This window comes from Micropterus salmoides, unplaced genomic scaffold (assembly GCF_014851395.1).
Source record: "Micropterus salmoides isolate LMB-PRFRI ecotype aquatic unplaced genomic scaffold, ASM1485139v1 Ms_hic_scaffold_14, whole genome shotgun sequence".
NCBI classification, from domain to species: domain Eukaryota; kingdom Metazoa; phylum Chordata; class Actinopteri; order Centrarchiformes; family Centrarchidae; genus Micropterus; species Micropterus salmoides.
In genome coordinates this window covers 12,285,857-12,312,309 of record NW_024040485.1, presented here as the reverse complement: position 1 = coordinate 12,312,309, position 26,453 = coordinate 12,285,857, and the positions used below count along the sequence as shown (strand labels likewise).

The window sequence follows — 26,453 nt, the reverse complement described above, 5'->3', positions numbered from 1 at the left end:
GTTTAAATAAAGGTTAAATCAATTAAGTGAAAGGATGTAAATGCTCCATATTTGTTTAGCGCCTTTCTGACCACTCAGAGCACTTTTACACTACATCTGCATTCACCCACATTCATTCACTGAGCCTACACTGGCAATTTGGGGTTCAGTATTAGTAGGAGGAGCCAGGGATTGATCCACCAACTTTCCCATTAACAGGCAACCTGCTCTAACTCCTGAGCCACAGCCGCCCCGAGGACCAAAGGAGACACCCATCTTATAAATAATAATTTTCAGACCAACTGTATAGGCAAGAAAATAAGGAAAAGACATACATACACACACGTTTATTTTGTTTTACATGTTTATTAATCCTTAGTAATTCAGCAGAAAATTAAGTACTATTTGGGATAATAGATTAGTCTAAGTTATATATTAAGCAAAAAACAAAAGATTCACTAGTGCTACCAGTTCCATTACATTTTCGGTTTCATAATAATATATTTTGGTGTTGGACTGTTGGTCAAATAAAACAAAACATTTGAAGTGGCATTTTATAGGCTATATGATGAATCAATTATTCAGTAAAATTATCCACAACTTGTGTTTGCAGCACTATTGGATTGTGTTCGCAGTTATTGTTAGTTTATTTAAAAATAATGATTAATAATAATCGTTTTTTATTTGTGGTGGAAAGTTGCTATTGGGAAATTAAAATAGTTAACTTGTACTGTTACAGGTGCAACTGTCACCTAACAGTTACACAAATGTAAAATGTTTATTTCTTGAACCTCTAAAATACCTTTCACTTCACTAATGTAGTGGTCAACAAAAACATACTTTTACGATAAAAGAGGACCTGTCTTGTCACATGAATTGATTTCTGTTCACCTTTGTGGTTGATACTTAAGGAACAATTCACCAAGTCTTCAGTGATATCTTCAGGAAGGACTCCAGTGTGTGGACACTGCAGGTACAGTATTTGTTTCCACATTAGTCTTATTTGTTATCATAAAGATATCTCATATGGTAGGGTAGGTTTGCAGTACTGAAGGTAAAGTTTACAGTGTTTTGTATTTTGTTATAAAACAGAAATAAACTATTATCATGTTAAAAAAAGTGTTTCACTGAAATATTTCTAATGTGGATATAATGACATAAAACAATAGCAGTCTTTTTCCCCATTTCATCGCCAGTGTGATAAGAAACAAAGAATGTTGTATTTCTTATTTTGAAAGTCTAGCTTTAATGCATAGTTATCTAATGATATTAGATAACTATGTTTCCCAGACAAAATGTGTTCATGTACTTAGACAATCATGTAATAGTCTAGTCACACATTAGAAATCTATGAAAAACTTTTTTTATAATATAATAATCATTAAGCAAGTTTGATTTACCCCTCTAACAAAACCTTTTCATAAATTCAGACTTTTTCTTCTTGCTGAAGGAATATGGCTTCAACTGAAGACTTTACAGCTACCTATGACCTCACCACAAACTCCACTTATGATTATTACGACTATGAAGATGAAGTGTGCAATAAAACACGCGTTGTGCAGTTTGGAGCGAGCTTCACACCAGTGTTCTTCTCCATTGTGGTGGTCCTCAGTCTGTTTGGCAACATCCTGGTCATTGTGATTCTGGCCAAGTATGAGAATCTGAAATCCCTCACCAACACTTTCATCCTGAACCTGGCTATATCGGATCTCTTCTTCACCGCAGGTCTGCCCTTCTGGGCCTACTACCACATGTATGGATGGACTTTAGGGGAACCTGCATGCAAAATAGTCAACTTTGTCTTCTACGTCGGCTTCTACAGCAGCGGTATTCTCCTCATCCTGATGACTGCTCACCGTTATGTAGCTGTCATGAATCCTCTGTCTGGCATTGTGTCTACCACGGGCTTCTACAGTGTCCTCACATGTGTGGTCATTTGGGCAGTGAGCATATTGGTTGCCAGTCCAGCCTTCTTGTTCATCGAAGTCCAGAACCAGAATTTCTGTGAATACAGGAATTCTTACTGGACTTTATGGGGAATCTACCAGCAAAATGTTCTTTTCATTCTGAGTTCGGTGGTATTCGTGTTTTGCTATTCTCAGATCATGTGCAGGTTGCTGCGTCCTACTGCCCAAAGAAGAAAGAACAAAACTTTAAAACTCATTTTTACCCTCATGGTTGTTTTCTTCGTTGGCTGGGCACCTTACAATAGTGTTATATTTCTGCGGTCATTGTATTCCTGGCCTAAACCACCTGCAAACTCAAACGATGTGGCTGAAGGTTGTGACACATCAGAACTACTGGATTACGCCTTTTACATTAGCCGGCTTTTTGCCTTTTCACACTGCTGCCTAAACCCTGTGTTTTACGTGTTTGTAGGTATTAAATTCAAAAACCACTTGAAGAAAATGCTGAAGGGCTTGGGCCACACCAATAGCAGCATCGGCAATAGGCAAAGCCGAGTCACAATCACATCGCAGACAAGTGGTGAAGAGTTTTCGATGTAGTTGAGAGCACAAGTGAAACTGGAATGACGAAATAATACCAAATAAAAAATCTAATATATAACGCAAACAACAAAAACTCCAGGCTTAAAACAGTAAAGGACCGGAGGGCTCTGCAGCGGGAGATTAAAACTGCTCAGAAGATCATTGGTACTCATCTCCCGAGCATCAGTGATATCGGTGAGGAGAGGAGCCTACGCAGAGCTCAAAGTATACTAAAGGACTGTACCAAGGCCAGCCACAGCCTGTTCACCCTGCTGCCTTCTGGGAAGAGACATAGTCGTTTCTACTGCCACACCACCAGACTGCAGAGCAGGTTTCTATATTAAATATTAGAAGCTATCAGACTCTTGAGCTCAAATTCCTCCACAGCACTTCCATTGATGATAGTTAATTTCTGTTTAGGGCTGGGAAAAAAACTATAATGATAATCATAAAATCAGCCTTTAAACTTGACATTTACCGTGACAATTATCGATATCAAATGATATGATTTTTTTATTGTAATATCATTTTTGGCCTTGTCGCCCAGCCCTATTTCTGTTTATTTTTATTATTGCTTTGATATTGCTGTATATTGTCTGCTTCATAGCAGAAGGGAGTTACAAACTCAATTTCAATTTACAAACTGTTGTAATGAGACCGTTTTTTGGTAAACGCTGTAATATAATTGTTTATTCTATATCTCTGTTTTTAACAGCCATTAATGAACACCATTTTCCACAAGCCCTGGACCTTCAGGGCTCCAGCTGCATTTATGCCATGTGACACATTAGACCCCTCAACAACTACTGATTCAGTCATATAAATGCCACAGCCTACCCAAGTATTGCTGCTACCTATCTTCTAATGGCTACTTCCATCAGTATAACACAACATGTCACAGAAAACACATCATCTCAAGCTGGCTGGTAACAAGTTCAGTGTTTTCCAAAGTCACCAGGTCTCAATCCAGTTGAGCACTTTTGGTATGTGGGACAACTAGAAGCAGCATCAATGTGCAGCTGACAAATCTGCAGCAACTGTGTAATGCTGTCAAGTCAACATGGACCAGAATCTCTAAGGAAGGTTTCCAACACCTTACTGGATCCGACCCATAAAGAATTTAGGTTGTTCTGGGGCAAAGGTGGGGTCCTACCCATTATAATGAAGGTGTAACTGATGCACTGAGTGTATATGTATGAGGCTTTTATTTGACAAAAGTGATATGTAATGTATTGTATTTCATCCATAATTTTATCCAATATTCTTGTAGTTTTCAATCACTATTAATCAAGAACAATGAGCCCTGTGTCTCTGTCTGCTTGCACGTGATTTCAAAAGAATGCTGATAAACTGATGATATTATTATATTGTATTATGGATAAAATGACTGTATGTGATGTGATTCTTTGAATAACTGTGTTACTTTATGTCTTCATACCAATCATTTCAATCAAATATTTAATATTTTTATTATTACTGTTTTCCAGAATCATGCAAGTAAAAGGGAAAATATTTTGCTTTTGATCATTTAGGTAATTGATTTGTTAAAGTGTTTGTTTTCACATGATAATATGCTTTACAATGAAATAAAAATCACTCCGTTTAAGTTCTGGACTGTCTCTGTTTTGAATAGTGAATAACTTCATAAATCACTGCTGTTTCAAGGTAACTTTACAAAAGACAAACCTATGACACCCATTTTGCTTGAATTCAAAGTGTGTTAATGCTGAAACTAGAATACTGATGCAGCAATGTGAAACAAAAAGAGGAACCATGAGGTTATCTCTTGTATTTCACAATCTTTCCTCCACAGTGCAGATCAGCCTAAGACGTGGCCGCCGTTGTTCAGGGTAAGTTGCTTATTTCTTATAGTAATTGCTCTCCATATTTTAACAGTAACCTTCATATTAAATTTTACAATGAAATTTTGTTTTTAAATCACTAATTACTAAAAGGGTGTAGATGTACTTATTTTTTGTACATTGTGCCAATTTTAGGTTTGTCTTTGTGTTTTCTAGAAAACCTACAATGGGGAACAACACAGACAGTGGTGAAGTGGAATATTTCTGTCCTGACATATCTGACTTTACAACCATCAGTGGTGCTTTCTTTATTTTGATCTTTATCTTCAGTGTCACAGGCAACATTCTCCTCTTATGTGTTCTTGTCCTCTACGAGAAGCTGAAAAATGTCACAAATCTGTTTGTCCTGAACCTGGCCTTCTCTGATATCATCTTCACTGTCACACTTCCATTCTGGGCAGTTCAGAGCCTGCACCACTGGGTCTTTGGTGACTTTGCCTGCAAATTTATGACTGCAGCATACTTTGTTGGTTCGTACAGTAGCGTCATTCTGCTGACTGCCATGACTGTGGACCGTTTCATAACAGTGGTGCTGCACATCTGGCCGAGCAAACCTGTAAGGAGGCAGATGTGTGCAATGGCCGCCTGTGCAGCTGCATGGACCATCAGCATTGCTGCATCCATAAGTGATGCTATCAAAGTAAAGGAAACTAACTCACACAAGGGGTACGTGTGTGATTCTCCCTTTGATGACTCTGATGTCAAACTGGGATATTATCTCCAAGTGTCACTGCTCTTTTTCCTCCCATTTGTCATCATTGTTTTCTGTTATTCTGCCATCCTCAAGACCGTTTTTCAGGCTTCAAACAGAAAAAGGCACAGGACTGTAATAGTGGTGTTATGTATTGTTACAGCCTTCTTCATCTGCTGGGGACCTTACAACATCTTACTTTTCATTGAGTCTATCTATAAACCCAAAGGCTGTAACGCGCTTGAACGCTTTGAAATTGCCTTTTCGATTTGTCGTATACTTGCTTTTTCTCACTGCTGTATGAACCCTCTGCTGTATATGCTCTCGCAAAAGTTGCGAAGACATCTCTTGCAGCTTTTACACTGTGATTGTCCCCAGAGGAAGAGCAGGGAGCGAAGCACTGGCCAGAGCACTTTTGAATTGAAAAATTTGTTCAATCTGTAAACGCTTTCATGTGATAAACTGTAGTTTGTATTTATTTAATTTTAAAGTTATTTTTTTATGTTATGTACATTTCCTTAAAATACATCATTCAGTTTTAACTTTCTTTTAAATGAACCAAGTAATTGATAATATGTTTAAAACAAGTTAAAGCATGTGATTATATGATGATGTGAGAAAAGGCTTTCAGTGCACTTTCTCAGCCCCTATGAATGAAAATTGAAATTGTTACAGTAATATGTTTTAAGAAAAGTAAGCTGAAATGTAGTTGCTGGAGCTGTTTTCACTTCTTCCTTTTTTAAAACCAAATGTTGCAAAATAATAGCATGGGCTGGATTTAAGATAAGGAAGAGGATAAGGTTTCCTTTTGCATTTTATCTCTTTGATGTGTATAATATGTTACAGCATATTTATCGATGTATCTATTCAGTGTGGTAAATTATTTATGTAAAAAGTGAATGGGGAAACTAAAGAAGACCTGCTCTTTTTCCTCCCATTTGCCATTAATGTTTTCTGTTATTTTGCCATGCTCAAGACCGTTTTGCAGACTTCAAACAAAAAAAATCACAGGACTGTAATGGTGGTGTTGTGTATTCTTATAGCCTTCTTCATTTGTTCAGTCTGTTAATGTTTTCATGCAATATAGTTTGTATTTATTTAATTTTTAGATATTTTTTAATATTTTGCACTTCTTTAAAATATATGGTATTATTTTTATGTCACTTTCTTGTAAATTAACCAAGTAAATGATAATATGTGCAAAAAAAATAAAATAAAATAAGGTAAAACCAAATGTTGTGACATGGGGGCATGACCTGGATTTAAAATTATGAGGAAAGTCCAAGTGCAATACATAAGACACGGACAATACAATTACTCATAAAAACAGCAAATAGTACCTGGAGGGACACTGAACGCATGCTCAAGATAAGGTTTCCTTTTGCATTTTACCTCTTTGAAACATGTTACAGCATATTTATCCATGTATCTATTCAGTTTGGTAAATAATTTATGTAAAAAGTGAATGGGAAAGCTAAAGAATTTGGATGAAATTAAACTTGAGATTATTGATTCAAATTTTGAGAATATGAAATGAAATTGAATAAACTAAATAGACAAACCTTGTAAGTGCATGTGTATATTAATGACATGTTTGCTGTGAATTTTTTTTTTTTTGAAAAATCAAATAGGGATGATTTTATCCAAGTTAACAAAGAACAAATTGCGAATAGTTGGTTTTGTCGATGCCTATTCAAAATGTGTGACAAAAGTAGAGACATAATCTTCTACTTCCTCAAACATGCTGGGGGGATTGGAGAAATGTTCTGTTTTTCCATTTGCCGTAAGCACTTTTGGTTATTATGTTATGCAACGGCTGAAATGTTATACTTTCATTATTAGATCTTTGTCATCACAGTTCTCTTTGACCCACTTATTTAAATACACTGTACACTACATATGACCAGTGTAGTAGGCTAACTTTAAAATCATTTACATTTCTGAAACAAAATGGTGTCAGTATGATGTCATTATTGGCTTTGACTACATATGTTTAATTCCACATTTTTGGACGTTAATTCAACATTATCAAGTTTCAGTCAATATCCATCTTTTCCATATTCAGGTTTCCATTACAGTTTAAATGTCTTAAATGACATGATATGTGCAGAATATTTACGTATCTATTGATAAAGTCATAATGAGAGTTGTTTGCAAATGCAAAATCTATTTTACAGCATTGGATGGAAAAGACATCAACAAGTAAACAATTACCCTTGGCAGTAACTGTAACAGTGTCTTCTATGATATGTTTTATAATGACAGTGAATTCTGCCCAGAAATAAAATCAGAACAAGTGTGTTTGGAGACAGGTTCCTTCATTGGGTTCTTCTGGTGGAACAAGCTTGGAAGATCACCCCTGACCTTATAATTTCTCATACCTTTAATTATTACTACATTCTGCTATGTCCGCTATGACCACTTGAAAATTGATTGTAGGGATGGTTGTTGTTTTTTTCCTTTGTTTGGTACCATATAATGTCTTACACCTTATAGTGTCCTTTATTATGGTCAGCTGAATGAATGAGTGACGCTAATAAAAGGCCCAAAACGGCTCAGGGTGCTGTGCCCTGAACGTACAATCATTGTGGAGAGCATCAAATCTAACAAAATTACTTTTCTAACGGTCCAATGGTTATAATTCCTCCCCAGCAGACTTCTTTAGCAAGTTTAATTTTTTCAGTGTTGTTAATTTACAATCTGCTCTAGCTTTTCTAACTTTTTGTCCACTGATATGGTAATAATAATGGTCCAAAATGATGTGAAATTGCACATTTCTTTATTGGAAAACATTACATTTTCTTGGGGGTGGACCCACAAAACACCTGCCCACCTAAATTTGTTTGCATACATAGATGTTGTGTTGGTGTTTTATATCCAGATATAAAGCAGGAAGCACTTTGTGAGCACACACAAAACAAATTTGCTTCATCTCTACTGCTACAACTCAATCCTAGGAGAAACACTGAATAGCAATTATAGTAAAGTAAACCCACTGTTGCAGTCATCATGTCTTCAAAGCTGAAACCAGGCACAATAACAATGAGGAACAGTTCAAACATAACTTTATTTTATTTTCAGAGTACACCTGAATTTTTCGTTTACATGTTAAAATCACAAAATAATTTCTGAGGGGAAATGCCCCCAGACACCACCTACAGGGGTTTGTTTCGCAAATATGTTGCCTTTTTCACATAGTTTGCATGTCTGCATTTTGCTTTCATTGAAAGCGTACTAATGCTGAAACGGGAAAACTGATGAGATCGCTTCATAGGAAACAAAAACAGGAACCATGAGGTTCACTCTAGTACATCACAACTTTTCCTCCACAGTGCAGATCAGCCCAAGACCTGACCGCCGTTGTTCAGGGTAAGTTGCTTAGTTCTTACTGTGATTGCGCTCCATATTTTAACAGTAACCTACTTAGTACTTAATTGCTCACCATTTTAATCAATTTTACAAAGAAGTTGTTTTTTTAAAATCACAAGTTGTTAAAAGGGTCTAGACGTGCACAGTCATAAGTATGTTGTGCCAATTTTAGGTTTGTCTTTGTGTTTTCTAGAAAACCTACAATGGAGGACAACACAGACAGTGGTGATGTGGAATATTTCTGTCCTGACATATTTGACTTTGCAACCATCAGCGGTGCTTTCTTTATTTTGATCTTTATCTTCAGTGTCACAGGCAACATTCTCCTCTTATGCGTTCTTGTCCTCTACGAGAAGCTGAAAAATGTCACAAATCTGTTTGTCCTGAACCTGGCCTTCTCTGATATCATCTTCACTGTCACACTTCCATTCTGGGCAGTTCAGAGCCTGCACCACTGGGTCTTTGGTGACTTTGCCTGCAAATTTATGACTGCAGCATACTTTGTTGGTTCGTACAGTAGCGTCATTCTGCTGACTGCCATGACTGTGGACCGTTTCATAACAGTGGTGCTGCACATCTGGCCGAGCAAACCTGTAAGGAGGCAGATGTGTGCAATGGCCGCCTGTGCAGCTGCATGGACCATCAGCATTGCTGCATCCATAAGTGATGCTATCAAAGTAAAGGAAACTAACTCACACAAGGGGTACGTGTGTGATTCTCCCTTTGATGACTCTGATGTCAAACTGGGATATTATCTCCAAGTGTCACTGCTCTTTTTCCTCCCATTTGTCATCATTGTTTTCTGTTATTCTGCCATCCTCAAGACCGTTTTTCAGGCTTCAAACAGAAAAAGGCACAGGACTGTAATAGTGGTGTTATGTATTGTTACAGCCTTCTTCATCTGCTGGGGACCTTACAACATCTTACTTTTCATTGAGTCTATCTATAACCCCAAAGGCTGTAACGCGCTTGAACGCTTTGAAATTGCCTTTTCGATTTGTCGTATACTTGCTTTTTCTCACTGCTGTATGAACCCTCTGCTGTATATGCTCTCGCAAAAGTTGCGAAGACATCTCTTGCAGCTTTTACACTGTGGGAGTCCCAGGAGGAAGAGCAGGGAGCGAAGCACTGGCCAGAGCACTTCCGTTACTCAGAATGTGACTTTTATAGCACGAAACTCTACTGTTATTTTGGAACTACCCTCCAACTAGACGTTCACTTTTGAAATTAAACAATGCAATATAGTTTGTTTTTATAATTTTATTTCTACAAAATATATGTATTATATAGGTATTATTTTTATGTCACTTTCTTGTAAATTAACCAAGTAATTGATAATATGTATTAAAAAAAAAAAAGGTAAAACACGTCAGTTTATATGATGATGTGTGGAAAGGCTTTCAGTGCACTTTCTCAGCCCCTATGAATGAACATTGCTGTGCTGTTACTGTAATATGTTTTAATAAAAGTAAGCTGGAATGTTGTTGCTGGAGCTTTTTTAAACCAAATGTTGTGACATGGAAGCATTACCTGAAAAAAGTCCAAGTGAGATACATTAACTATATAAGAAACGGACAATACAATTACTCACAAAAACAGCAAACAGGGGTACTGAATGCATGCTCAAGATTAGGTTCCTTTTGCATTTTATCTCTTTGAAATATGTTACAGCATATTTATCCATGTATCTATTCAGTTTGGTAAATTACATGTGTAAAAAGTGAATAGGAAAGCTAAAGAATTTGAAATGATTCAAATTTTGAGAATATGAAATGAAATTGAATAAACTGAACAGACAAACCTTGTAAGTGTATGTGTAAATTAATGATGTGTGATGTGAATTATTATTATTTATTTTGACAAATCAAATAGGGATGATTTTATCCAAGTTAACAAAGAACATATTGTGATAATTGGTTTTGTCCTGCCTATTCAAAATGTGTGACACACAAGTAGAGACATAATCTTTTACTTCCTCAAACACGCTGGGGGGATTGGAGAAATGTTCCATTTTTCCATTTAAAGTTAGCACTTTTTGTTTATTATGTTATTATGCACTGGCTGAAAAATTACACTTTCATCATTAGATTGTTGCAATCTAATGCACTTGACTCACTTATTAAGATACACTGTACACTAGATATGACCTGTGTAGTAGGCTTGATGTCAGCAACATTTCAGTCACACAACTCACATGAAATGTTTAATACAGCAGGAATAATAGTTACAGTTTGGCGTGTAGGCTCCGACCTCTTTACTCCCCACAGATATGTTTACATGGAAATATTTAGGTAGGGATGAGTACAAATACTAAACCAAAAATCTGAATCAGAATCAGAATCGGGTTTATTGCCAGGTACATTTTCACACACGAGGAATTTGCCTTGGTATACATTGGTGCTTACAGTACTTAAAAAGTAAGGAGATCAAAAAATTTACAAGCATCCAAAAAATAATACAATGATATTATAATGTGGGTGGTGTCATCCACAAACTTCAGGAGCTTGACAGACTGGTGACTGGAGGTGCAGCTGTTGGTGTACAGGGAGAAGAGCAGAGGGGAAAGAAGCCCTGAGGGGAACCGGTGCAGAGGGTCCTGGAGTCAGAAAGATGTTTTCCCAGCTTAACATGCTGCTTCCTGTCCGTCAGGAAGTCTGTGATCCACCTGCAGGTGGAATCAGGCACGTTCAGCTGAGAGAGCTTGTCCTGCAGCAGGGCCGGGATGAAGGTGTTGAAAGCAGAGCTGAAATCCACAAACAGGATCCTGGCGTAGGTTCCTGGGGAGTCCAGGTGCTGGAGGATGTAGTGAAGGGCCATGTTTACTGCATCATCTACAGACCTGTTGGCTCTGTAGGCAAACTGCATGGGGTCCAGGAGTGGGTCTGTGATGGATTTAAGGTGGGACAACACAAGGCGCTCAAAGAACTTTATAACCACAGAAGTCAGGGTGACGGGTCTGTAGTCGTTTAGGCCAGCGGTCCTTGGTTTTTTGGGGACAGGGATGATGGTGGAGGCTTTGAAGCAGGCTGGCACATGGCATGTCTCCAGTGAGGTGTTAAAAATGTCTGTGAGCACTGGAGAAAGCTGATTGGCGCAGTGCTTCAGGGTGGATGGGGAGACAGATTCTGGCCCAGCTGTTTTGCAGGGTTTCTTTAATTAAATTCATTTGAAAGTTGTGTGCAAATGTAATATATTTTACAGCATTGAATAAACATCCTATCTCCATGTATTTGTCGGAGCTATTATCACTTCACAAGACATCAACAAGTAAACAATGGCTTCTATGTTATGTTTTACGATGACAGTGAACTTAGCTCGGAGATAAAATGTCATGTTAAACGTCATGTCTATGTTGTGTGCTTGACTCTCATCTTCTGCACCAGTGTGCTTGGAAACAGATTCCTCCTTTGGGTTCTTCTGAAGAAACAACCTTGCTTCTGCAACAGATCATTTATGATCTCTGCCTCACTCTGATCCTGCCTTTTTATGTCTGCAATATACTCCATGACTGGATCTTTTGGCACTGGGCACATAAAGTCTTAAGTTGGGATTTTTTTCTGAGACTGGACTCATGACTGTTAGCTCAGCCCCGTCTCCCTTAGTTACTGACGCTAAGCCTGTAGCGCCTGTTTAACGTTGCCTTTGTAACATTTCAGCTGACTCCAATAGCATCCATGACAAGGTTCCACTCAGTGGGTGAATACAACAAAGTGATGTGCCACCAATGCTAATTATATTCTAATTCTTAACCTTGGTAGTAATACTAAGTAGGATTGCAGCCTAAGTTAGAGTTGTAGAGTTTTCTTTTGTGTGTTTGCTTGTGTAAAGAAAAGCAAAACACCATCCAAACATGTAAAGATATACAAAGCTTGACAGACAGACCTGCCTTGCCTAGTTACAGTTTCTAACCTATGATTGGACAGTCCCTGTCCGGGGAAGGGGGTTGGCAAACAGTCAATTGCAACTGAACAGTGAAAATAGAGAGCAGTTAGAAACCAGAAAACTGATGCGTCATGTGGTGGCGTGAACTACTCTTGTAGATTGTGGAAGATAAACAAACTGGCTCTCATTGAAGATTAGATTAGATTCTAGAAGAATGTGTTGAGAGGATGACTGATGTGCTGTAATTATTTTGGAGGTGTTATTTGTGATGCGTGTAAATTTGTTCTTATTGGTCACAGTGAGTATGTTGAAATAACAGATTGAACAGTAAAGAAGGATGGGTTGAATTATGCTTTTGTAGAGCAGCAGTAGAAGGTGGGTAGCAACCGAAAGGGATTTAAGTTTACGGATGGCAGAGAGTCTTTGAAAGACAACAGTGCAAGCAGCAAAAACTATATTTGGTGGTTGCTGTTGCAATATTGGCTTGTAAGAAAGCAGAAGAGTAGCTGAGAGATGTGAGACTAGAAAGACACTAAACTAAAGAGACCAAACAAGACAGGCCAGCTTGTTCTCATTCCTGGGGCGTCACATACCTACACTTTGTCAGGTCCTTCAGCATCTGGTTCCAACTCACATGGCAACCTTTAGCCTCATAGTTCAACGAATCCCTTTAGCGTAAACGTAACGTAGTAATGTAGTTATCTTAACCATGATCTTTTCCTAAACCTAAGTACTTTTGGTGCCTAAACCCAACCAAACTTCGATGTTTCACAATGTTTTAATTTGAAAGTCAAACCGGATGTTGCATATTGTTTCTTGCTAACTTGACAGCAGAGCCCTGCATGTGCAAAAACTATGCTAAAGCAGTACCCAGGGCGTTAATAAGGGGTCTTTACCAAGAGTCCATATATGACACAATGGGATGAGAACGGGTTGGACAGGCTGAGTAGGCACACAGGAGTCAGCACAACTGTTATCTAAATAAGCTAACTTTGTTTCAAATTATGAAGAAAAACAACAGAAAAAAATCGTGGGCTATCTATTTATAGGCTACATCCATTAAAAGATCTAATTGTTATGATGATTTCACTGCACTGAACAAATCAACCCTCAAGATGGCAACAAAAATAAATGGAAGTAGGGCCGGGGGCAATGTTTTCAGGTCAATTTTTAAAATGAGAAAAAAAATCCCTGTTAGGAAACTATGTGACTTGCGGTTATTTTGCTTGTTGATGTCATGTTTTGATGTCAATGTGATGAGAGTTGATTTTTTATAAAGTGAAGTACAGGGTGGACTTGTCATGCCATGTAACTGTTATAAGAAAGACTGTTGTTGATACCATACTGTATATCACAATATTTAATTCAAGTCTTATGATATCTCATTAACACTTACACACTCTATCTAACATGGGTTATATGTTTTTAATGTTCCATGTTATGATTATGTTAAATCATAAATCATATTTGTATGTAAAACAACCCTGTTTTTTTTTAACTATGATCTTATTTTTAACTCAAACCTTTCAATGACTTATGCAAATATACCATATATTTCTGTGGCCAAAAATTAAAGATTAAGCATTAAAACATGTTATAAATGTATTCCCAGGACAAATAGGTTTTACTTACAGATGTTATATTTCTGTCCACACCTGGTTTGTTCCTGTCTTCATATGTGCAAGCACCAATTAACCAGGCAATGTTTCTTGGGCACCCACTGTAACTACAAATAAAGTGATTCTACTTCATTTTTTCCCCCATATCAGCCTGGCCAATATGTTCGGGAATATTTTCCTATATAGTGACCTTGTGTATGTGACACAGAATAAACAAATTAACTCTCAGCAGCAGGATCAATAAAATATAATATACCAGACTGCATATTTGTGATTAAAATCATAGCCAGTCAAGTATGTCTAACTCAACAGTCCATGTGCTTATGGTTGCTTTTCTTTAAATCATGTGTGCCAGAAAATCCGTCAGTAAAGTCATTTAGCTGTATAATTTCAGTAATATTTCATAAACCTTTTTTTTCTGTGGGCCAAATCTTTTAACTCTATTATATGTAATGTGTTTCTCCAGAGTCCTGTCAGTGTACCTGAACATGGTTGAGTAGCACGGCCCTGATGGCTCCACGGGGGGTCCAGAGAAGAGTGTATAGGGACAGCTCAGTGGGCCACTGTAACAGCACACATATCTGTCTCTGGGGGTAGATTAAGCTTAATTAACTAAACCATCCAGCATGCTTGGATGAGTGGATACAAGTCAAGGGCAGAGCAGTCAGTGGTGTGCTCACACATTCTCTGGCAGGGAAGGGATTTTGTGTAGAATTTTATCTCACTTTATGAATATAGCAGATACTGTAGCTATGATAAAGATGTTTGTGCAAATAAATAATAATAGTGATCTGTATTTAGTCTATAATTTGTCTTCATGTAGTCAGTAAACATAAAATACCAGTGACGGGGAGAGCAGAGAAGATAAAAACCTGCATTACATCTACATGTGACGCAGTCTGTTAAATAGCCATTCCACAGTTTTGCATATGGTTCCTCATGTTACAAAATGCACGGGTGGTTTTACAAGTATTAGCATATCTAAGAAGGGAGTGATCAAACCTCTGTTAGATCCCATTAGACCTTATTGTGGAGTGTCAGCTGGTATTAAAATGACATATTTTTAATAATGCAAATACAACAATATGCAGGAAGTTTACTGTAAGAATGAATAACATCAAAGACCACAGAGAAAAGACCGAACTAGACAAATACAGTAGAAAGCCCACCCCACAGAGCTCAAGCAGAAAAGATAATCCAATGCATCCCATTTCTTATCTTCAAGTCAGAGCAATCTCTTTTCCCAGATCATTTTCTCAGCAAATGGTGTTGTTGTTCAATCCTGTTTTTAGCCACAAGCTAAACAGCTGTTGCTGTTTTCTTATGTAGTCTCTGCTACTAGCCCTCCGTGGCCCTAACATTCACTCCCTGCTCTCCTTTTCTCCAAGGCAACTCACCCTCCTTTTTCACATTGAAATCGCCCTCTTTAATTCCAGTTATCTATAACGATAATTACTCCAACCATATGTGAATTGAATAGATGCCTTGCAAATGCGTAAATGTGTGTGTAGTTTGTGCATATTGCTAATAAAGTCTTATTGCTTGTTAATCTGGACTGCCAGGGAAAGGCGTACAAATCGATTAAGTGTGTCAGCCTTATCATTACAAACAACTGTTTAGTGAACAAATATAGATGACTTAATCCTCGTATGACATACACAGGCAAGTATGACATTTCACTAATGCACCTCATCCTGATTGAATTTGTCATGGGAATAAAATGTTTTTAAAAAAGGATTAGATTCACTGTTTAACACGCAGTCTTACCTCACACATAAATTACGAACACACACATCTTTGTCGTGAATCAAGGAGGGTGACATGTGCATTTGATAGATGATAGATCAAAAAACAACTCTCATGCTGCATTTTGGCCTTTAAGTTGTCACTGCAGTGCTAAATTTCTCCACTAGAGGGGACATGGGTATTGGCACATTGCTGTTTCACTATTACTGGGACAGATTATTGATTACAATCTGATGTACTTTCCACATTTAGATGGAGATGTACTATCATATACTGACAAAAAGATTATTAGCCCCTATAAAGAAGTTGAAGCGCAGTACTGCTTTGAATACATTTTCATTTTTCTGTTGGGTTTTCTGTTGTTATTTTTAAAGCAGCAACTTATTTGGCTGTGTTTTCAAACACAAATGTTCACCACAAAGAACAAGTGCAGCTTGTCTCTGCATATCCCACACTATCATATCCCTACACTTTAGGGTCATCCTCCTGTATTTTCAGATAGACAAACACAGTGATTAACTACCATGGAGACTTAATTAACAAATCAAACATCTGGAAATTCAGACTAGGCCTACTGCAAAGGCTTAGCTGCCTCTTGTAAGACTGGCCATTTGATGAATCAAACAGTGTGTCCTGATACTAAATTTCTCCCATCTGGCTTGTTCTGTATCTTTACTTTTAAAAAAAATCACATCTCACTTTATGGATATCAATTTTAATATTGCTCATTTGCAAGTATTTCATTTATCTTTTTTGGGAAGACTGGACAATGATTGGAGAAGGGCTGTGGACAAGGACAAGGACTTTGAGACAACATAACACAACATTACAAAACATTACATTATACTAGAAATGTACCATGGGAATACCTGAAATTCATGTGGCTTGAAATTATACATAAGGCCTCCAATAAGAGGAAATGGCTGTGTTGCCTGGCATTTAATTTAATTATTTTAACCTATACATCAGATGTTATGTTTCTATCCACATTTGTCAAGCAATAACATCACATCGCACAACATCACATGACATGAGATAACATGTGGCCAAAATTACAGATGTGTGAATATGAATGATTTCCTAGATTTATGATAAAACATTTTTATATTATTATTTTAAATGTGAACATGTAGGTGAACTATTATCATTTCTTAATCATGACAATCCAAATATTCACTCATCTGAGTAACTTGTAAAAATTACTGGAAATGCCAGTAGCTATGCTGAGACACCAATAAAACAACATCTACTGCATGTCCATGTCCCCAGTTCATGCTTGCAGGCTTAGCTTCATGCCCACCTACAACTACAATCATTGATCAGTGATCGCCACACTGTTTTGACTTTCTATGCTTTATGCCATTATTTCTAATTAAGAGCACACAAAGATTAACATATCAATCCTCTAAAAACATTTTAAGAACCAAATTAGGTGGATGACAGGAATTAATAATCAATTTAGCCTGACAACATCTTAGCTTGAAGTAGTTGAGCCACATAACAAAATAACATAACATGACATGACATTACATGACATGGTAATATATCTTAAATGTATGTGGCCAAAAATGACAGATTAGGCTATTAATAAAATGCTAGCTGACATTTATTTATTCATTTTAGCTTATAAGTTGTATGTCAAATATTTTAACCTCCACATCAGATGTTATATTTCTGTCCACAACATAACATAACATAATCTCACATCACATCACAAAACATATACATTTTAGTCCAAAGTGCTTTGCAGTACTGTGAATGAAAACAGTTTTTGAATAGTCCCAATGAGAACTGGACCTCCACACCTGGCACTGACTCTTCAATGCTCTACCCACCAAGCTAATATCCTACAGACCATGCTTTTTGGCTTACCCTTCCTTATCCTCAGGCTGCACCAGCTGCCGTCTACCTCCGACCACACTCCACGCCCCTGATATGTTGTCCTCTACCTGCTTAGTCCCTCCTCCGTCTCATTTGTAGGTGTTCTATCCCCCATTTTGGCTGCAACTTTCCAAAAGGTGAACAGAAGTGATTTTCAATAGCACCGTGCATGACTAATGGTGGAAACATGTTAAAATCATCGCAGAAATGTCCTTGGGAAGACAAATGAATTTTCAGCAGAATAATTAACTTAATTAACAAATTTGCATGCATATTCATCAGGGCCATTGAAGTCTTTCCAGCTCAGCTTGATGAACGTTGCTGTGTAATAACCAGCTCATTTACATTCTGCCATCCACTGCCATTTGTGTGGATTACTGAGAAAAGGCAAAGAGTGTGTGTGTGTGTGTGTGTGTGTGTGTGTGTGTGTGTGTGTGTGTGTGTGTACATGTGTGTGCATGATGTTAGAGGTACATTTTATGTGCACCCACTTTTCTCATTCCCTTAACATGTCACAGAAAAAAGCATGATGAATTGATTTGACATACTGTTTTGTTGGCTATACACACCAATATCAGACCCAGCTGCCACTCCTTACACACACTGAGATAAAGTAAGCATTCATAAATGCACATATTCAAACACACATACCTTGCGTGAATGTGACTGATGGAGGCCTAACTCTGTGTGCGCTCCACACCCATATCTCCTTGCATCCTCCCCACCCCTCCTCTCCCCTCACCCCCCTTCTCTCTGGTGGGCAGTTCTTGGCACCGATCCTGAGTCGTAAACCCTCCTGGGTTGCCAGACTGTGCGTTGTTAAAAACGTGAGGCCCTCCGTACCCCCTCCTCGTCTCTGCAGGGCAATCTTTAAAGGCAGCAAGGTGTGACGGCACAGACTGGCAGCTTGGCAGCCATGCCCGAGGATACCAACACTCCGTCAGCCGTGAACGGGCACCATCACATGGGCTCGCCTAACTAATACGCTCGCCGTACATGTGCCTTTCTCATGCCTCATCTGTGCCAGTCAGAGACAAAGGAATTCATTTAGAAATTTCACAAAGCGTTGTTTTTGTGATTTTGCTGGGATATGGTTAATTGTGAATTTCACACAAGCTAAGGTAACTGACGGAGAGATTATCCAAATGAGTTTGGAAAAGTTAATTACACTCACTTGGCTGTATGTGCCCTTGATCTGGTTGGGCACAGAACAGCAGAGAAAGTTATTTTAAGCTTGTGCAGGATATTTCTCTAGCAATATGTTTCTCATTCTCATCATGGATCTTTCCTCCATTTGAGGTGCCACTGAACACTGTTAGAAAAAGACACATACCAGCAGGTTACTTACCAGCCTGTCAGAAAACTGCTGCACCAGTAACATTATCATGCGAACATAAAAAGGAATGCAAAGCAAATGATTTTGCACCTTCAACATAACCAATATGTTGCACTGGCCTGAGATTGTGCAGGAACAATTAACACATTTATTCAAGGGGGAAAAAACAGGCATTTACATTTTTTTTTTAAAACAGCATCACCTGACATAAAAACTTGTGATATTCAGCATACTTTCTTCCCATTGCCTCTGTGATACTTTCTCCTACGCTTTTTCTGCAGACATATGTTTGACACTTGAAGCTGTTATCATAGCTGGAAGTGTGAAAGAGAATTGTTGCAGTAATATGCCGCTCTTGAGTGTTGTGACAGGAAAATGCTTTTCAGATACAGAATTGGCATTTTCAAGACTTGTCTGACACAACAGTGTTTGTCTTCCATACTGATAACAGGGAAGCCAAGTTTGCAAATTCATTTCTCCAGAAATGCTTTGATAGATTCTTTGGAGAATAAGTTGTGCGATAAAAAAAGACCACGGTTATTGAAAGACTTATTGCATTTTTAATGACATGTTTTACTCATAAAAAAAATCTCATTTATTGCGTTGTCTGACCCTCTTTGTTTTGAAGCTTCCACTGAAGCAAGACGAATACAGAACACAAATGGACCATTAAACTGACCTTCAAACTGGGCCCTATGAAAATCAAATGGCTGTCACCACACGGATGGGGAAATTTCCAGAACTACAGCTTGTTTCCCTCCAGTGAGAAATATGAAAAATAGACATCAGATGCTCGTTTTCATGATCCTCCTTTTTGATGTAACAACAACTCACACAGCTCAAGTGAATAAATCTATGAAAACTTCGATCACAGAACATGAAAGGAGTTTTTTATGGATGGAAACAGCAGACTCTCCCCTGCAGACTTGCTTTGTTGGTGTGTTGATGGGATTATTGCTTTTCTATAATAGCTGCAGTACATTATTGTTCAAACTTGTCGTCTGATCCCCGGCTAAGCCACACAAACACACACGCTCACAACCATACACAGTCCTGTTTTACTAGAGACATGTATGAAGATAAAACAACACCTGTATTTGCCAGGAAGGGATGAGGATAGGGTAGATCTACTGTCTGTGGGGTCCACAAACATAACAGAAAAGAGTATTTTCAACATTAGCTACACAACTTGGCAGAGTCTATCAGAAAATAAAATCTTATAACTTTTTGTGTCCCTTCTTTTGAGTTAGAGGGGGGGATGTATTTGACGATGGTTCTGTTTGATGGTGCAATTGATGAGAAAGTTCTGAAGAAAGTCCCAAAGCCTCAGAGGAATTTGATTACCTCCATCCATTATCTGCACAGTGAGCAATTGCGAGGCTCACCATCTGTCATCCGTTTCATTTGCATCGTCAACACCTGCCCTGCCTGTTTATGCCTTCACATTTTTTATAAGCTGTCTTTCATGGCAGGGAAAAATGTTGACTTCCTTCTAAATACATTAATTCCACAAGTTCAAAGAACATACTGAATGCAGAACAACTTTATGTCTAATAGAATTTGAAAACTCTCCTTTTTATTGCTGCAGATTTTTTCTTAAAAAAAAAAGAAAACCTTCAAGCTGCTTTTACAGCTTAGTGAACAATGAAGTGTTTAATTTGGAATGTAATAGATAAATAGCTGTAAGATAGATAGATAGATAGATAGATTCGCATATCACACATACACACACCCCATCCTCCTGTTTGTAACGCATTGTACAGCATGCACTCCCTCTTCTCTCCCTCCCTCCCTCCTGAGTCCTCCCCCATCCATCCCTTCTCCCATATCCCCAGGTGGTGCCGACGGCTGCGGGGCCCATTAGCGACAGAATTCCTGCCTCCAGCAGGCCATGCGTGTCCCGAGTGACACATTTTTGGACCGACACCAAGAATCCAACCCTCCGCAGACAGCTCACTTCCCTCTGCAGTCACCAGTTTGTAATATGTGTGTGTGTGTGTGTGTGTGTGTGTGTGTGTGTAGAGAGAGAGAGAGAGAGAGAGAGAGAGAGAGAGGGGCTTTGCGAACACAGCATGAGTCCCACAGGAAATGCTTGAAAGGCAGTATGGGACAGATTGGTGATGGCGCAGAATGGACTTGAATACTAAGAAGAATTGCAAAGATACTCTACAGTAGAGAGATCTTACATCAATAAGATGACTCTCCTGCCAGGTTGGGACATTTGTTACAGTCATAACCTCCACAGAAATCCCCCATTGTGCGTCTACATGTCTTACAATGTAAACTGCGTGGAAATATTCTCTTCCATGAAAAAAATTAATTGGATTTTGCTGATGCACATAGCTGTTTGTTGATGCTTTTTTGCCAGCTGATGCTTTACAAACAAATCCTGCTCAGGGAAGAGAACTACTCGAGATGAATGTGATTTTTATTAAATTTTGCGTCCATTGCATACAGTGAAAGGTGGCACTGTAGTGATTACCTCATCTGAATTGATCTACACGAGTTATATTTGATGGTCGATCAAGATTCTTATTAATCATAAGGAGGAGTGATTATGAAACAATACGTTAAGAGTTAAGAATGAGCAGTAAGTCATTTTTAGTATAGATATTATGAATGGATTCTTTCTTCATACTAATAGATAGTTAATTATGTACCTAATGACTCCTCACAAAGCGCTATATAATTAGTCTAGATGAGCCGAGAAAGTTCCTACTTGTTCTTACATGTTTAATGTTGGTGATTTCTCATTTCCAAATGGGAATGTGGCGATGGTGGTATAATAACGTCAGTGGAGAAACAGAAATGTACTGATATCTATCTATCTATCTATCTATCTTTTTCTTTTCTTCTAACTTTATTAAACCCGAATTGGATAGAATTGAAGTGGACATCCCTCCCTTTTCCACAAACTTGAATGGCACATTTGATGAAGAAATATGGAAATAATCATGAAGTGAAATTTGGACAAAGCGGCACCAAAGTTGCCAGTTTTCTGCTGGACAGGTAAAGTATGTGGAGCTGTCTGTAGCATATCTGTTCTCTACAGGGTATGTGGTCGGGATTCTTTAACAAAGGATGTAGCGATGAAGTCACATCGTTGTCCCTGTCTCTCTCCTCTGCTCTCTGTCTGTGTCATGGATGTACAGTATAAAGAACTGCTGGTCTGTGTATCTGTTTGACCGAGGGCGGAGCTGAGCTACACACAAGCAGAGCAGAGAGGCCACAGGATGAAGTGGGAGGTTTGGCTGCATTCATACAATATCCGACAATAGATATGATTATTTTAATTTGAGAATTACAGTCCGCCCAGGATTTTGCAGACCTAAATCTAACCCTATCCCTGTAAATTTAAACCAGCTTGCCTTGATTCTTTCAGCACTTGCAATTGACTGGGATGCAGCAGCTTGTGTCACAGTGATTTGTCACTTCTGACTTCCTCTATGCCTTTCTGCCACTCAGTGTGTCAATCACAATTTCCTTTTATGTTCAACCACAATACTGCACGTTTTGAAAAACAGTTTACCCCCGCTTTTTTGGCAAATGGCAATTAAAGTAAAGCTTGCGCAAAAGTTGCGATGATCCATCAAAATTGCATGTCACACTGAATCAACAGATATAATTAAATGATTTATTGATAAACAAACAGAAGATGTATGATGCTTGCAGTAGCTGAATAGACATTCGAAAGCATTGTGGGGAAGCTACGATAGGGAAATCCGCCGTAGCGACTGGGCACGATGAATCCCAAAAGGCTTCCAGTTATTTGAGAGAACATTGGGTGATCTGGGATCTTGACATCTGAAGTGTAGTGATGGTACGCTTGGTAAGACCAGCAGCGCATGATCTGTATCGGGTGGTCGGGAATGACGCCGCGGTATGCTAAATGGTAGCTCAGATCCTGGAGGAGTGACCGAAGTAATGGATGGGAGAAATGCCTTACGAAAGAGTACTTTGGCAGAACTGCTTGTAGAACCGGAATCGATTAGCTACTAGACCGGTCTCAGACGATCTGACATGGTTGTGCGCCGGGATTCCCTATAGTTCATGAGGGTCTTAAAGGGCTCAGAGATAACTGGACTTGGCCCGATTGACAGATGGTGTGAATGCAGACGAACAGCGAGTCTGCTGTAAGAGGAAGGCTGTAGGGGTCTTGAGATGTCTCTTGATGCTGAGGACCTCTAAGAAGTTGGGTTATATACAAATGCGTTGGAAAGAAGCCAGTGTTTCCGCTAAAATGGACTTCAGTGGGTGTGTTGATGAAATAAGACGTGGTGACGAGATCGAATGACAGGGAGGTCATATTTCGCTAGTTGTGTCAGTGGTTGAACTCAATCCCTCTGGCGAAGATTGAGCCAAAGCGAGGAGGAATTGGAGATTGAATGCTGATTGAATAAGCTTTCAATTGAGATTACAGTGTGAAACGGATTGTGTTTAGAGTGAATCCTAGAAATCTAGGGTCATGGGAAGACCTGCTGTTTCACTGCAGACCTTGGAACCCAGAGGTTGGAGAAAACCAGAGAGCTTGGCGCGGCGGCAATGGAGCCGAAAAGCAGGATGAGACCAGGTACCACTTGGGGGGCATGTTAGAGCTGCGTGGTTGAGTGGGCCCTGATTACACCACTCAAGCAAGCTGTAGCTTGGAAGCAGTGTGGATGTGGATTTTTGGTAGAACTGTGCCTCTGACTTGGGGACCCGATCTAGAATAATGGCCATGTAATCGTCTTAGTGTATGGAGAAAGTGTACACAAAATTTTCAGGAGTGAGTTCTCTCAACCAGGTGAATGTTCTCCCTTTTGGGTAGAGGTGCCTTTCGAGGGATCATTTAGTAGGCGGTTAGTGAGGAAAAGGTATGATAAGAAGAACAAGATCTCATGTAGTCTACGATGTGTTTGAGTAGGCAAATGAGCTATAGAACATGAGATAAATGAATTAGGATGACGAGTAAGAGAATTAGCTGAGGCGGCGTGATGGGTTAAGAGGAAAGACCGAAATTAGGAAATGGAATGGAAATAACGTGGCGCGGTTCTAGCTATAGTTGCTGGACTGGTAAAGATGAGATGCTTGAGATCCTAGCATCCCAGTGTCAGAATCCCAGACTAGAGCGACCGAGATTGATGGATGTGGGCTGCAAGGGGTTTTGGCCTAATGACCCGACTAAATCTAACCCGAAACGGTTTCTAACAACAAATTGGATGGTTCTATGTAACGAACTGACTGACGCAGTCAGGTTAGTGATGACTGGGAGTGAGCGGCATCCTGATGCCAAAGCCCCTTAATTTTGAAATGATCATTCACTCAAAACAACTTTAGTTTAAATTGTTAACGACTGTTAGCTAGCACAAAGTTAGCTCGAAATGACTCTTAGCTCAAGTTAGCTCAAAACGACTTTTAGTTCAGTAAGCTCAAAACAGCTGTTAGCTCAAAGTTAGTGAAGTTAGCTTGAAACAGCTGTTAGCTCGAAGTTAGCTCGACATGACTGTTAGCTCAAAGTTTGCAAGGTTACCTCGACACGACTGTTAGCTCAAAGTTAGCAAAGTTAGCTTGAAACAACTGTTAGCTAGCTCAAAGTTAGCTCGAAACGACTCTTAGCTCAAGTTAGCTCCAAACAATTCTTAGCTCAAGTTAGCTGGAAACGGCTCTTAGCTGGAAGTTAGCTTGAAGTTAGCTTGATGTTAGCTCGAAACGGCTGTTAGCTTGAAGTTAGCTTGAAATGACTGAGCTCGTAATGATTGCGAACTCGAAACAACTGTACTTCAGTGGCTAGCTTGTATGCTGCTAGCATCAGTTATAACAGAACTGGAGATAATTATTATTGAAAGATTGAAAGAACAGCATGGGTGTTTCCGACAACGACTTTTCAGATAGTTCTGTGTAATGGACCATCTTGTGCGGTCAGGTTAGTGGTTGATGGGAGAGGACGGTGGGCATCCCGGTGCCTAATGCCCCTACTGAAATAGGCTGCTGATGTTACTCGAGGTTTTCGACTGGGGTCGCTAGCAGAAAAGTTGCTGTATTGTATGTTCTATAAGTCAGAATTATTATTTAAGAGTGGCTATAGTTTGTGTCTAGATTGTTCATGAAGACTGATTGCCCGTCATTTCCAGAAATTACCAGTAACGTCATTGATCGTCCCACTCCTGAAACTCTGCTGGTAGCACCACTAATAGTTGCGGTCGTGACACCGCAAAAACCTGGAGAGACTTAGTAGCTAGCAATCTATCAATCAATCTATCTTTGAAATTATTAATTAATTATTGTGAAAGCACCGGGTACACATCTGCAGCTATAAAACTGAGCATTTTCAAATTCTGTTAGATATAAACCATGCATCATCTTTAGTATCTTCCTCCACCTGCAGCATAAAATTGTGATTGGCCAAAATGCAATTTTTTTCTTTGCCTCCCTCTCTAGCCCCAAACACAAGCGCACACTCATGCACACACACAAACACACACACACACACACACACACACACACATTCAGTAACAGACAATTACAAAGCAGACAATTGCTATGTCACCATGTAGAGGCTTACCTCAACTCCCATCCGTCAAACCAACCTTTCATCTGCACCACAGACAGCTATCAGCAACCTGTCTTGGGCCCTGTTTCATAAAACAGGTTTAACAAACTTTGAGCTTAACCCTGAGGTCTGAGTTGACAGATCGTTAAATAAACATATGTTAACCGGTTACCTTGGTGTGTCTAACTTTTGTTGTCACAGTTTCACAGAGATGTGAATCTCCGCTTTTCGGTTTAAGATCAGCTGATGAGAATTAGTTCAGTCAACTCAGAGTATGTTGAACCTGATGGAAGCGCGTGCATGGGGATGAAAAAAAGCCATCATCAATGGAGCACTGATGCTACGATTCACCATGGCAATGGGTGAGGCAGCTGCTACTGCCATATGCACTCAGGACGATACTAATGCTAACGCACCAGACAACTCTCCACATCAGGCAGCGGATGCTTTGCTCCTGAATGCCATTAACTCACTACGCTCTGACTTTCAAGCCACTAAGACTGAGATATGCCAGACTCCCGGATCTCGGAGGTCGCTCTCATCATCAGGGGTGAAATCTCTGCGCTAAAAATGCAGACTCAGGCTGCTATCTTAGCCCTGCAAACCACGAGTGCCCAACATAGCTCAACTATCGAAGATCTGGAACACTTGGCCTCGCAATCTTCAGACGCGATAACCAAACTCCAGTCGGAGGTGAAATGTCTGTGTACAGAAGTTGATCATCTTACAGAGAAATGCACAGACCTGGAAGGGCGCTCCAGAATGTAAGAATTGCTGGGCTGAAGGAAGGGTCTGAAAAAGGTGTGGGGAGACTGGAGCTTTTATTACGGAATTCTTAAAGGAGGTTTTAACGCTGGAAGACAAGCCATTAGTGGATCATGCACACAGAGCACTACGCAAACACCCAGTTGATGCTGAGCCACAACGGTACTTAAAAGAGCTGTTAAAGTGAAATATTTATACTTCAATGGACAGAGGGTTCGTACATTAAGAATATGTTCAGATTTAATAATGGTGGGGTTGGTGTTTTTGCATTTTGACTAGACTACTTGTGTTCTTTGAAGCGGAGT

At 39.1% G+C, this 26,453-nt stretch overlaps 3 protein-coding genes across 5 annotated transcripts; all 3 read left to right on the top strand.

The window, feature by feature from the left end:
- Nucleotides 1-844: 844 nt before the first annotated feature.
- Nucleotides 845-4,074, top strand: xcr1b.1 (chemokine (C motif) receptor 1b, duplicate 1). 3 transcript variants are annotated; one of them, XM_038717710.1, is made up of 2 exons: nt 845-952; nt 1,410-4,074. In XM_038717710.1, exon 2 carries the CDS (start codon nt 1,434-1,436, stop codon nt 2,484-2,486), a length of 1,053 nt encoding a protein of 350 aa, XP_038573638.1. In that variant the 5' UTR covers nt 845-952; nt 1,410-1,433; the 3' UTR covers nt 2,487-4,074. The 3 variants fall into 3 exon arrangements, with proteins under 3 accessions (XP_038573638.1, XP_038573640.1, XP_038573639.1); XM_038717712.1 differs by having other exon boundaries at nt 859-952; nt 1,430-4,074; XM_038717711.1 differs by having other exon boundaries at nt 949-1,033.
- A 125-nt stretch (nt 4,075-4,199) lies between these two features.
- On the top strand, nt 4,200-6,243 carry LOC119901925 (chemokine XC receptor 1-like). The gene is made up of 2 exons (XM_038717709.1): nt 4,200-4,318; nt 4,487-6,243. Exons 1-2 carry the CDS (start codon nt 4,212-4,214, stop codon nt 5,463-5,465), a joined length of 1,086 nt encoding a protein of 361 aa, XP_038573637.1. The 5' UTR covers nt 4,200-4,211; the 3' UTR covers nt 5,466-6,243.
- A 2,058-nt stretch (nt 6,244-8,301) lies between these two features.
- On the top strand, nt 8,302-10,195 carry LOC119901924 (chemokine XC receptor 1-like). Its single transcript, XM_038717707.1, has 2 exons — nt 8,302-8,390; nt 8,584-10,195. The coding sequence occupies exons 1-2, from the start codon at nt 8,314-8,316 to the stop codon at nt 9,599-9,601; spliced, it is 1,095 nt and encodes a 364-aa protein (XP_038573635.1). The 5' UTR covers nt 8,302-8,313; the 3' UTR covers nt 9,602-10,195.
- The last annotated feature ends 16,258 nt before the right edge of the window (nt 10,196-26,453 follow it).

Coding starts and splice junctions, on each gene's coding strand:
- xcr1b.1 (XM_038717710.1), top strand. CDS start 1,434: ATGGCTTCAACTGAAGACTTTACAGCTACCTATGACCTCACCACAAAC.
- LOC119901925 (XM_038717709.1), top strand. CDS start 4,212: ATGCAGCAATGTGAAACAAAAAGAGGAACCATGAGGTTATCTCTTGTA. Junction 4,319..4,486: donor CGTGGCCGCCGTTGTTCAGG/GTAAGTTGCTTA, acceptor TGTGTTTTCTAG/AAAACCTACAATGGGGAACA.
- LOC119901924 (XM_038717707.1), top strand. CDS start 8,314: ATGAGGTTCACTCTAGTACATCACAACTTTTCCTCCACAGTGCAGATC. Junction 8,391..8,583: donor CCTGACCGCCGTTGTTCAGG/GTAAGTTGCTTA, acceptor TGTGTTTTCTAG/AAAACCTACAATGGAGGACA.